General features: G+C 41.7%; 1 protein-coding gene across 1 annotated transcript; it reads left to right on the top strand.

The window, feature by feature from the left end:
• Positions 1 to 1,036: 1,036 nt before the first annotated feature.
• Positions 1,037 to 5,464, top strand: LOC310928165 (ankyrin repeat and SOCS box protein 12-like). Its single transcript, XM_083890657.1, has 4 exons — positions 1,037 to 1,177; positions 3,367 to 3,690; positions 4,502 to 5,030; positions 5,131 to 5,464. Exons 2-4 carry the CDS (start codon positions 3,406 to 3,408, stop codon positions 5,274 to 5,276), a joined length of 960 nt encoding a protein of 319 aa, XP_083746783.1. The 5' UTR covers positions 1,037 to 1,177; positions 3,367 to 3,405; the 3' UTR covers positions 5,277 to 5,464.
• The last annotated feature ends 4,913 nt before the right edge of the window (positions 5,465 to 10,377 follow it).

Raw genomic sequence — 10,377 nt, 5'->3', positions numbered from 1 at the left:
ACTGTTTTCGAACAGCTGCATTTCCTGCCATCGGTGCATCACTACCGCCCTCTGGTGGCCAACAGGGGCAGAGTCAGATAATACATTTCTACTTCTGCATTAGTGCATTTGCATTCACTATCAAACTGCTTATGCAAATTATAATTAATAATATATAATAATCTATTTGAACATGACACAGTTGTGAATTGTCTGTGGTGCCTTGTTGATACTGCATTATTATTATGATTATTTTACTTAATTTTTGGGTTTTTTGCGCTATAATCTGTGACTCTAATAGAAGGACACCAGACGTTAAAATAAATCATTGTGTTGTGATGGCTGCTCAGCTCTTGTGTTGTTGTGTCACTGCTATTGGGTCAATGAACTTTGTTTCGAAAGTGGCCCTTGCTCTGCTCTTCCACATTTGATCATCCCATGTCATGAATAATACTTCTCCAAGTACTTGTACAATGTCTGGTATCTGGCCTCCTGTGCCATCTGCTGAAAGAATTCAGTGTGTCTCAGCCTTCCTTCCCTTTACACACGGGACAGTATGCAGACATGGGTGGGTCTGGCAGAGGAAACAGCTGACTGGCTGCTACTCCAAAGCTTCTGACAGTCACACAGCTGACACTTACCAAAATGGCTGTCTTGGTGTGAATCACGGTAACAGGGTTGCAGCAGGGCGCACGGAGCAGACACACTTTTTTAAATTTCCTCATAGATCAGTAGGTGTTACTGTTCCACTGGGAAACACACAAGTGACCACACAATGCTTTCGGTGGAGTTAAACTGACTCTGAGACATGGACGTCTCCATTTACGTGCTTGTGTTTTTATGCGGGACACAGGGAGAGACACACTTGCCAATCACAGGAGGAGTGTTGCCATTCTATCACCTTTCTAATTATAAACCTGAGCCTTGACTCTCCAAGAATGGAAGTTTAGCCAGGCCCATCTGTGGCCTAAAATTAGCCTCCCACCCCCCAGACAGGAGCTCTTCCCACCTTGTCAGCTAACAAACACACACACACACACACTATACTGCACTATTCACAGCTCTTATGCGAGCATCACACACTCCTTGGAGAACATTTTGCTTCTCTCATTCTCTTTCTCACATGACTTGTCCTGGAATTTTAAAAGGGTTTAGGTCTAATATTGTTGGAAATAACTTTGGCTGGCAGCACAGTGAGGTAAGTGTCTTGTTGCATCACGTTTTTTTTTTGTTTTAGATCGCTGACAAGCATTTCTGGAAACTCTTCACACAGTCTGCATGGCCAACATGCATCTCAGCCGAGCACTTCATCTCACCTCCGTACAGCAGAAATCCACAACGCTCTGCCGTCGCCCTGTTTTGATTGTGTTTTTAACAGTTTTGACAAAGTGTGTTCATGTTTGATAAAAAAAAAAGAGTCCAACAATGAAAAGTCATTCACAGTTACCTCCACACAGACTCTTTTTTTTACTGACTGTGTGAAGAGTGTTTGGTAGCAACTGAAAACCTGTTTGCTACTGTCATAACTGTGTTCCTATTGGGTGAAATCTGTCGACGTGTGGAGACAAAGATATCATTTGGTGTAATTTAGGTACAAAATACTCTCTCTTGTATGGTCACGTTAGGTTCATGATAAATCACTTAAAAGTCAGACTCTATATGGACAAGAGTATTTGGCCACATCTGGTAGAAAGTAATGAATTCAGGGGTTTCAATCAGGCCTTATCTCTAAGAAAGGACAATCTTGACTCCTCAGCATACCAACACATTTTGGGCAATGCTATGCTTCCAACTTTGTGGCAGCAGTTTGAGGAAAGCTCTTTTCTATTCCAACATGATTGTCTCCCGGTGCACAAAGCAAGGACTATAAAGACATGGTTTGACTTAGAGTTTGGTGTGGAAGAAGTTGACTGACCCGCACGGTGCCCTGACCTCCACCCCCATCGAGCACCTTTGGGATGAACTGGAACAGTCAGGCCAACATCAGTGTCTGTCTGACCTCATAAAAGCTCTACAGAATGAATGAGCACAAATTCACATAGAAAATCTGGAGGAAAGTTAAAGCTGCAAAAAGGGGGACCAACTCAAGTCCTGCATGTATGTATTTGTATTTGAATACGTCATTACAGTCACTGTTGGCGCAATGGTTAGGCGTCGGAATACTTGTGTCCATATAGCGCACCTTTTCTGAATTTGCCATCACAGACACAAATATGTTACTAGCCACCCGATCAAATTTGAATAATTGTCTTTAAAAGTGTTCAAATCATGTAAAATGCAGCACTGCTCTGCTCTGATACACTGGGGACGTGTCCACTTTAGCCACTTTATGTAGTTAGACGCACATACTGGTTTATACGGTCTAATGGGGACCAAAGTCAGCAAAGGACACTGCTTGTGCAGAATATGAAAGTAAAAATGCACCAGTATCAAACTTTCAGAGAAGTGATGTCCATCTGTTTTGGTCCTAATGCACTGCCACACACACACACGCACGCACGCACGCACGCACGCACACACACACACACACACACACACAGAGCTGGTTTAGCTGCAGTCTTCCCTTCTCTATCAGTGGAAACTACAGCCCCACAGCAGGAGTCTGCTCTTCTTTCTGTGTTTTTCTTTGTCTCCATTTCCTCATCTTTAGGATTTTTAAATAAAGTAGCAGAGCTTTTCTTTGTGTTTTTGCATCAAAGTGAGACCCATTTTCAAGCCAGATCCATCTCTGCTGGCAAACCAAAGACTAGCAGTTACTCAGTGTGAATGAATAAACGGCCGATAAATCTCACTGAGAGTTTTTATATCATTAACGAGGAGGAGTTATGCTGAATATGGCTCTAGTGCATCAACAAGCCATTTGTTTAGGCATGTCTAAAAAATCCTGAACAGAAGAATGTTTTCATTCTTTACTCGTTTCTAAACACTGTTGTAATTAAAGGTGCATTATGTAATAAGGCCTTAAAATCCTCCAAATATGTCACAGAGACTCAGGAATAATGTTCATATAACAAACTTAACTCACCAACAGCAACAGTACAGCCAAATTATTTGCATTAAAAATATATATTTTGCAGCCTGCAAATCATGTTTTGGCATGTGGCGCCATCTACCGCCGTCTACCAATCATTGCAGTTAGTAGAGTCTCAGCTACCGAGCAACCACGGGTTGCTAGTTACGTCAGAAAACGAAACCTAAGAGACCTTGATATTTTGAATTTGAATGTAGTGACCGTTTTTGGCCACATTCTTACATATTGCACCCTTAATGTTGCTCACGTGTTCCCAGTCTCGATTTTCTAACAAATATACTAAAACCAATAAAGTCAAGAGTATTTCAGCTTACATGTGTCACATGGTGCATCATCTTCCTCCCCTGTCACTACAGATGGAGGGTCTTTGACTTGCACTAGCCGGAAGTCACACTATGGTTCTGGGTCGAGCTGTCAATATGAGTTTGATGGACATTTCCAAGATCTTTTCCCTGCTGCAGCCTAAGGAGGAGGAAGGGGACAACGAGCAGAGTCAGGCCTTAAACAATGCCGTGAGCAGCAACAACGTGACTCTGCTCTCTGAGCTCCTTTCCCAGGAGAGCCACAGAAGGTGCATCAATGCTTGCAGTGGGTGGGGGGTCCCAGTAACCCCTCTGCGCACTGCAGCCGCTCTGGGACACTTGAGGTGCCTGGAGTTACTCTTGGAGCACGGCGCAGAGGTGAGATACAGAGAGAGAGATTTTTGTTCTCAGATGTGGATGATGAGATTGGGTGTGAATGGGGGAAGGTGGGATGCTACAAATGTGTCTGCTGGTGGGTGTAATGGACAGAAGTATCTCATTTGAATATGAAAATGACGCGCTGCACTCTGCCTGCACACATTATTTGGAAGATGTTTTCATCCCATTTGCTGTAATGAGTTGTTTTTATATGTATATAAGGGATGGATCAAATTTACTACACGTAAGGAAAAAAATAGAAGTGACAAGCCCATAAATGTCAATGCTAAAAAGCCTTTCAGCATCTGTTAGTTCTGTTTTTTTGGCAGCTGTGAATAGATTTATTGCGATGATGTTGCACACAGTCGTACATGTTCGAATAAAAAAGATCTGAAATTATAAAATATAATAAGACAACTCTTCAGGAACATGTTTATCTTTGTTATAAATCAAGTGAGAAGTTGGCCCAGACTTCCACTCAAATGGAGTCGCCTCCTGGTGGATAACTGCTACTTCTGTCCTTCATGGGCTTCACTTTTCAAACAAGAAGACTAAGTCCATTTTTTATACACATTCTATGCTAACAATGCCAGATAGGGGAGTGTATTGTGGGTAAGCCTTTGTGGACGTTTGTTGTATCTGAGTGCTTTCTCTTTAGTTTTCACAGCTAATCTCACAGAACTGTATCAGGTCAGAACTAAGGAGCAAACCAAGCAAACCTAGTCCCTAGATTTAATTCTTGGATCTTGAAACCACTGTTTGCTGCGATTACGTGTTATGATGTCAAACCGTCTCCTGTGTTTAACTTCAGATTGACTGCCTGGATGTGAAGGCCCAGACACCTCTGTTCACAGCTGTCAGTGGGAAACATCTGGACTGTGTGCTTGCCCTGCTGAAGGCTGGAGCTGATCCCAATGGCAGCGAGTATAACAACTGCTCTCCGTTGCTGACCGCTGCCCGGGAAGGTGATGTAGATGTGCTCAGAGAGCTGCTACGGTTTGGAGCCCAAGTGGATGTTAGAGCCAAAGTGCCTGACTGGGCCTCCAGTGGCACAGCGTGCCGGGGGCCACTGTATATCTCAGCTATTTACGGACACCTTGACTGCTTTAAATTGCTGCTTCTGCATGGGGCCAACCCCAACTACAACTGCACAGATGAGAAGATGCTGGCCAGGATCAAGCAACCAAAGACAGTTCTGGAGGTGTGTCTCCGTTATGGCTGCGGGGTGGAGTATATTCAGCTTCTTATAGACTTTGGGGCAGATGTTTATCTCCCTACACTCATCATTGACAAGACCACAAAGCAGAATGAAGCTCTGATGCTACTGTTAAAGGAGAGAGGTGAGAGTGTTCATGATTGTATCAGAAACTGATTCAAACACAATGTCTCAACATAAAACGTTGATCCATCTTCTTTTTTTCTCCCGTTTCTTTCTTCAAGTTTGTCCCAAAACACTGATGTCACAGACTCGGCTGGTGATTCGTAGACACGTCTCCTTCACCGATAAAGAGCCTGCCATAGACAGTTTGGATGTTCCTCAGATCCTGAGGAACTACCTGAAACATGACACCACGGAATTCATGTGATCATTCTCATTTGAAGACACATGGCCAGTGAATTCTTTTTTTTTACCTCGTTACTGTAAACTCATGACTGGATTGCTTTTTAGCTTTAAAGGACAGTCCCATACCCAGTCTCAACATTGATTTATTTTTATTTTTATTATTATTATTATTATTATTATTTAAAAAAAAAACAAAACAATAATAATAATATTAAGGTTTGTGTTGTTTCTCAGTTAAGTCCCGGGCATAACAGTGTGAAAATAAAAGTTTGTTTTTTTTTTTTTTAAAGAAGAAAAGGAACCAGTTTATTTAAAATAAATTAAATAAAACAAACAGCTCTGTGTCATGCCTGTGTCTTGTTTGTCTCCTTTTGTGTCTCTCTCTGCTTTATTTTGTAGTTCTCCTTCCTGTGTGTGCTTGTGTTTCTCCCACTTACCTGCTGCGCCTCGTCCTATTCACCTGTGTCTGATCCGCCACACCTGATTTTTGTTCTCCTCTCACCTTCCCAGTGTGTCTTTGTCAGATTGTCACTTGAGTCTGTGTCTCGCTTCCCATGTGTAAATCTGTCTTTTTTTTTTTTGATCTGCAACCTGTCTGCCTGCCTGTGTCCTGACTTGTTTTGTTTGACCTTCTTGTCGAAATAAATCCTGCCTTTTTGAACTCCGAAACGCTGCCTGCACTTGGGTCCTCTGTAAAATGGAAGAAAAAGACACATCAGCAGACTCTAATCAGCCAAAATTAAACTGAACAGTCACCTTTCTATACAGGTGTAGTATCACCCATTGTGATCGTAGTGCGAACATCTTAATTTAATCACACAGCTTTCTATGCTGCACACAGAATTACTGCTCTCAGGCACCAGACCCTGCATTTCCCTCTTATTTAATCCCCAGTAGAAAAATTGGATGTCTCTCATACCACCCTGGAACACAACATTCAGTGAAGCTGATGTTTGAATACATATTTTTTCCAACTTCTCCTTTTAGCCACAAAGATGCTTCCTTTTAGAAACATGCTCTGTCCTTGGGAAGTGCAGCACCACACTTGACCACTAGAGATCACAGTTACACTGCACATCGCAGCTCCTCATGCAAGGACGTCACAGGACGTCTCACATCTTCCCCGGGAAAAAAAAACACTCTCACATCTGTAGACTTCAAAACGTTAGGTAGCAGAGCCATCAGCCAACACTTCTGCATGGCCAACTGGGAGAATACATTAGCATAAGTATCATTACTTATTGATTACAGCATAGTTATATTCAGGCAACAATTTGAGGTTGGAATTTCTTCTTGTCTATCTCCAAAGTCCAAGGCCCTTCCTCCAAAACATGTCCAGGAATGAATGTGTCAGCTCTTGGGAATGGGCCTAACAAACAGGAAATGATGTCACACAACAGGAAACCCGGCACAATGCTCCCACTCACACTTTGACGCCTTGACACGCAGTTCTGCAGAGAATTTATTTTCAACAAAAGTACAGCTATATCAGATATGGATTTATTTTTACAGCGAAGTACAACATATTCCCAGTGCTTCTGATTACATCAAAACATATAATGTACATACAGTTGACATCTCCACTCTCCCATTCACAGTTTCTGGATTGAATAGGCATTATTTTTGAAGGTTTTTCCATTTCTACAACAAATAATCAAATCAAAATGCCAGCAAGAAAGGAAATGACAAATGTTTGTATATGGTGACAAAGGAATGAATGACACTGTGAGTACGTTTTTCCGTGATAGGCAAAAATCCAGAACTAGATGGTATTATACAATGACTTCAATTTCAAAAGTGGGACATCAGTCTTCTATTAACCTTGTTGTCACTCAACACCACATTAATATAAATGGCTCATTGATGACTTGTTGTTGCACCCTGACTAATCTAAAACCCAAACTCTGGACCGCATATCCAACTGCGAGGAGTTCCTACTGGAGATGTGGCGATGCTAAATGTGAGTGAACGCATTTACGAGCTTGTGCACACCCGGGATTAAAGAAAGCACAGAAATCTGAGCAAACTTCTGTTCCTGTCTTGGTTTTTTTGACTGAAAAGAGAAAAAATCAGCTGCACATTGGCAGTACAAGGTCAGACTTATAATTATATATCTATATCTATATCTATATATATATATGAAAAATAAAACCAATATATACATCCTTTTAACCATGTGGCCAAAATAGTACTATTTAATACTGCATTCAAAAAATACAAGCAAGGAATTAATTTGCCCGGTCAAGTCATTGTACTCTGAAGGAGAATTTGTAATTTGAAACAAAAGCATGACATGAACTGCAATGCAGCACTATGTATGTGTGTGTGTGTGTGTATGTGTTGTCAGGATTATATTTATTTTTAGTTTGTCCCAATCCCAAGAAGTTGCATTTATTCGGTTCTTCTACTTGACTACAAATCTGTACACAAACACCCATGATTGCTACTAACTCCTATTTGGTTCTCTGTTGTCATAGAAAAATGATACCCGTTTTTTTTTGCCTCAGCAGTTAATGGCATAAAAAAAAAAAAACACACGTCAACAGCAGCAGTTTGGACGATGAACAGTGTATGTTAAAGTGAATGAAAAGGAAACAAAACAATAATAAGAGGTTTAAAACAACATTACAGTTAAGAGTACCCATTACATCTGGGCACAGAGAGCATCAGTGCCTTTCATTTCATCACTCACAACAGTTCAGTCTTTGACTCAGCATGAGGAGATGTGTTCCTCCATGACTTGACAATAAATAAAACCAGAAGCTACGACGCTGGCGTGCAGTGAGCGGCACACACGGGTGGACACGGAAAAGAACTCCTTTAGTGAGAATGGCGTGGGCTTAAAATGAAAACTGAAACTAAACAATCCGTTAAGAGTTGTCTGAAGTCTCATGCAAAATATTGGATGCCACAAGCATGCAATTACCTGGTACTGAGGTCTACCGCACGCTAGAACTGGAACAACATTCGTCTCCAACGCAAAATACCAATATCCAAATATATGATCTGTTCTTTTTACAGTATTTACAGTGCTTAGTTGATAAAGGTGAAATAGATGATTCTTCTTCTAATTCATAATTCACTATTAATAATAAGAATCTGTTTCTCACTATATATTGAAATGAAACCGTCTTTTAGCAAGTTAAATAGATAAAAGGAATTCTACATAGTTTCTAAACATCTCAAATAAGAGTTAACTTCTTTTTTTGTGCAATAAAATTACCGCTATGTAAGTGTGACGTGATATAATAAGGTGTTTTAAAGTGTTTTCAGTCAGACAGCACAGTATCTACTCATATGAAAAGGCCTGACCTCTACGTTTGTGTCCGAGTGGATCTCGTGCACCGGGGAATGAGGGATTCCCAGTGTGTATGAGAGATAGAGAGAGAGAGAGAAAAGAGAAAAGTGAGAGTGAGAGAGAGATGCAAGTCCCACATTGTGAAGGGAAAATACATGACTAATTCAAATCTGCCTGTGAAACTGAATAGATAATCACTAGTGGAATGCTGGAAGGCACTGTTAGATAGCATCTCTCTTCTCCGCAGCAGAACGGGCCAGCGAGCATGTGCATGATGGTGTGTGTGTGTGTGTGTGTGTGTGCCTGGATGCTTGTGTCTAAATGTTGGTATTGGTGATGGTGGTGGCGGCGTGGAGCTGGGAGGCGGGGGAGTGGGTAAATGGGGGTGGGTGTAGCACGGGACCTGAGGTTATCATGGCCTGGGAACCATATCTTTTTGCTGTGCCAGATGTGGGAATTATCTTCCAAAACAATCTCTCTGGGAGCCATCTCTACAGACACCAGCAGCCAATTCACCCATTTCTCAACTTTCTTTACTGAAACAAAACATAAATTACACAACATACAAAGCAAATCTAAGGTCTTTTTTTCCAATAGGTTATAAGGCCCGTAAGAAGGCAAACAAATGACATAGAACGATATATAACTCTTTTATATCACGTTGTAGTGAGTAGTGAAGATATATGATGATATATCACATTGCACAAGTTGTCATACTGTATAAGTACTGTCCATCAGGTGATATACTTCAACACAAAGTGTACTTCTGTATCTGAGGTTAAAATATGATCACAAATCCTGGACAGTTGTATCACTTACATTCCAGCTGTAGAAAAAAAAGAGCAACACCTTTGCGTCAAACGTTGTGTTTAAATTGGTAGTTTTCTCCTCAGTTGAAGGACTCTGGAGTGCAGCACTATCTCTCGCTCTCTCAGCGGGGACTTTTGTTGATTAAACAAATCAATCTGATCAGGCCACAGTCCTTTCGTAAATCACTTAACAGTGCCAGAGCTACAACAGCCAGGACATGGATCAGATCTGGAAAACAATGTGGCGGGGGAAGAGAGCCAAGTTTTGAAGCCGCAGTCTTCAGAGATGCATGGATCTGTCAGGAGGACACCTGCGTGCTACAGACTAAATTCATCTTTCTGCCTCCCTGTGTTTGGCTCGCACTCTTCTTAAGCACTGACTCACAAGCTACTCATACATTGGTCTTGTTCATTTAAAATGTCTGCCATTTTGTGGACCATTTCCCCTTTGTGCTGGGCAGGGTGCTTTCCTAATTTGTCACACTGTGGCATAGCTGAACACTGAATATGTGCTGTGCTTTAAATTTTTTTTTTTTTTTTTTTTTTTCACAGCGATACAAAATAATCAAGTCAACTCAAGGAGTCTTTATTTTCTTTTCACAGCTGACAGGGGGGGGGGGGAAAGAGAGATTAATTTAGACCTTGGCCAATGCATCAACTTCATGCCTAGCTCTCAGTGGATTTTTTCCATGAGGTAGGCCGTGCTCTTACCAAACACCCAGTTAGCTGCCAGCACAGTGCTACAGGGGTGGTCTCTGGGGGGGGGGGGGTCTGGGAAGGGGATCTGACACAAGGCAGGTGAACCGTAGCCTGCCTATCTCCTGCTCCCAGCTGTTTCATCTGAGCGGCGAGCTCTCTGTCAAATGTAACCCACAGCCCCTTTGGCGTGATCGGATATGAATACCCTGTCAAAATTGGTTGGTGAAAGGATGTAAATATTCTATTGATGTTCTAGCTATTGATTTGTTCCTTGACCCATCTTATCGCAGCCAATGGCAAGCTTCCAAGAGTATGAA

The sequence above is a fragment of the Microchirus variegatus genome, assembly GCF_963457635.1.
Source record: "Microchirus variegatus genome assembly, chromosome: 6".
Taxonomy (NCBI): domain Eukaryota; kingdom Metazoa; phylum Chordata; class Actinopteri; order Pleuronectiformes; family Soleidae; genus Microchirus; species Microchirus variegatus.
The sequence above is the reverse complement of the archived record's forward strand: the minus strand, read 5'-3'. Positions and strand labels throughout refer to the sequence as shown.

Excerpts from the sequence above, each read along its gene's own strand:
- LOC310928165 (XM_083890657.1), top strand. The coding sequence starts at position 3,406 with ATGGTTCTGGGTCGAGCTGTCAATATGAGTTTGATGGACATTTCCAAG. Across the intron at positions 3,691-4,501 it reads TCTTGGAGCACGGCGCAGAG|ATTGACTGCCTGGATGTGAA; the intron begins GTGAGATACAGA and ends GTTTAACTTCAG. Across the intron at positions 5,031-5,130 it reads GCTACTGTTAAAGGAGAGAG|TTTGTCCCAAAACACTGATG; the intron begins GTGAGAGTGTTC and ends TCTTTCTTCAAG.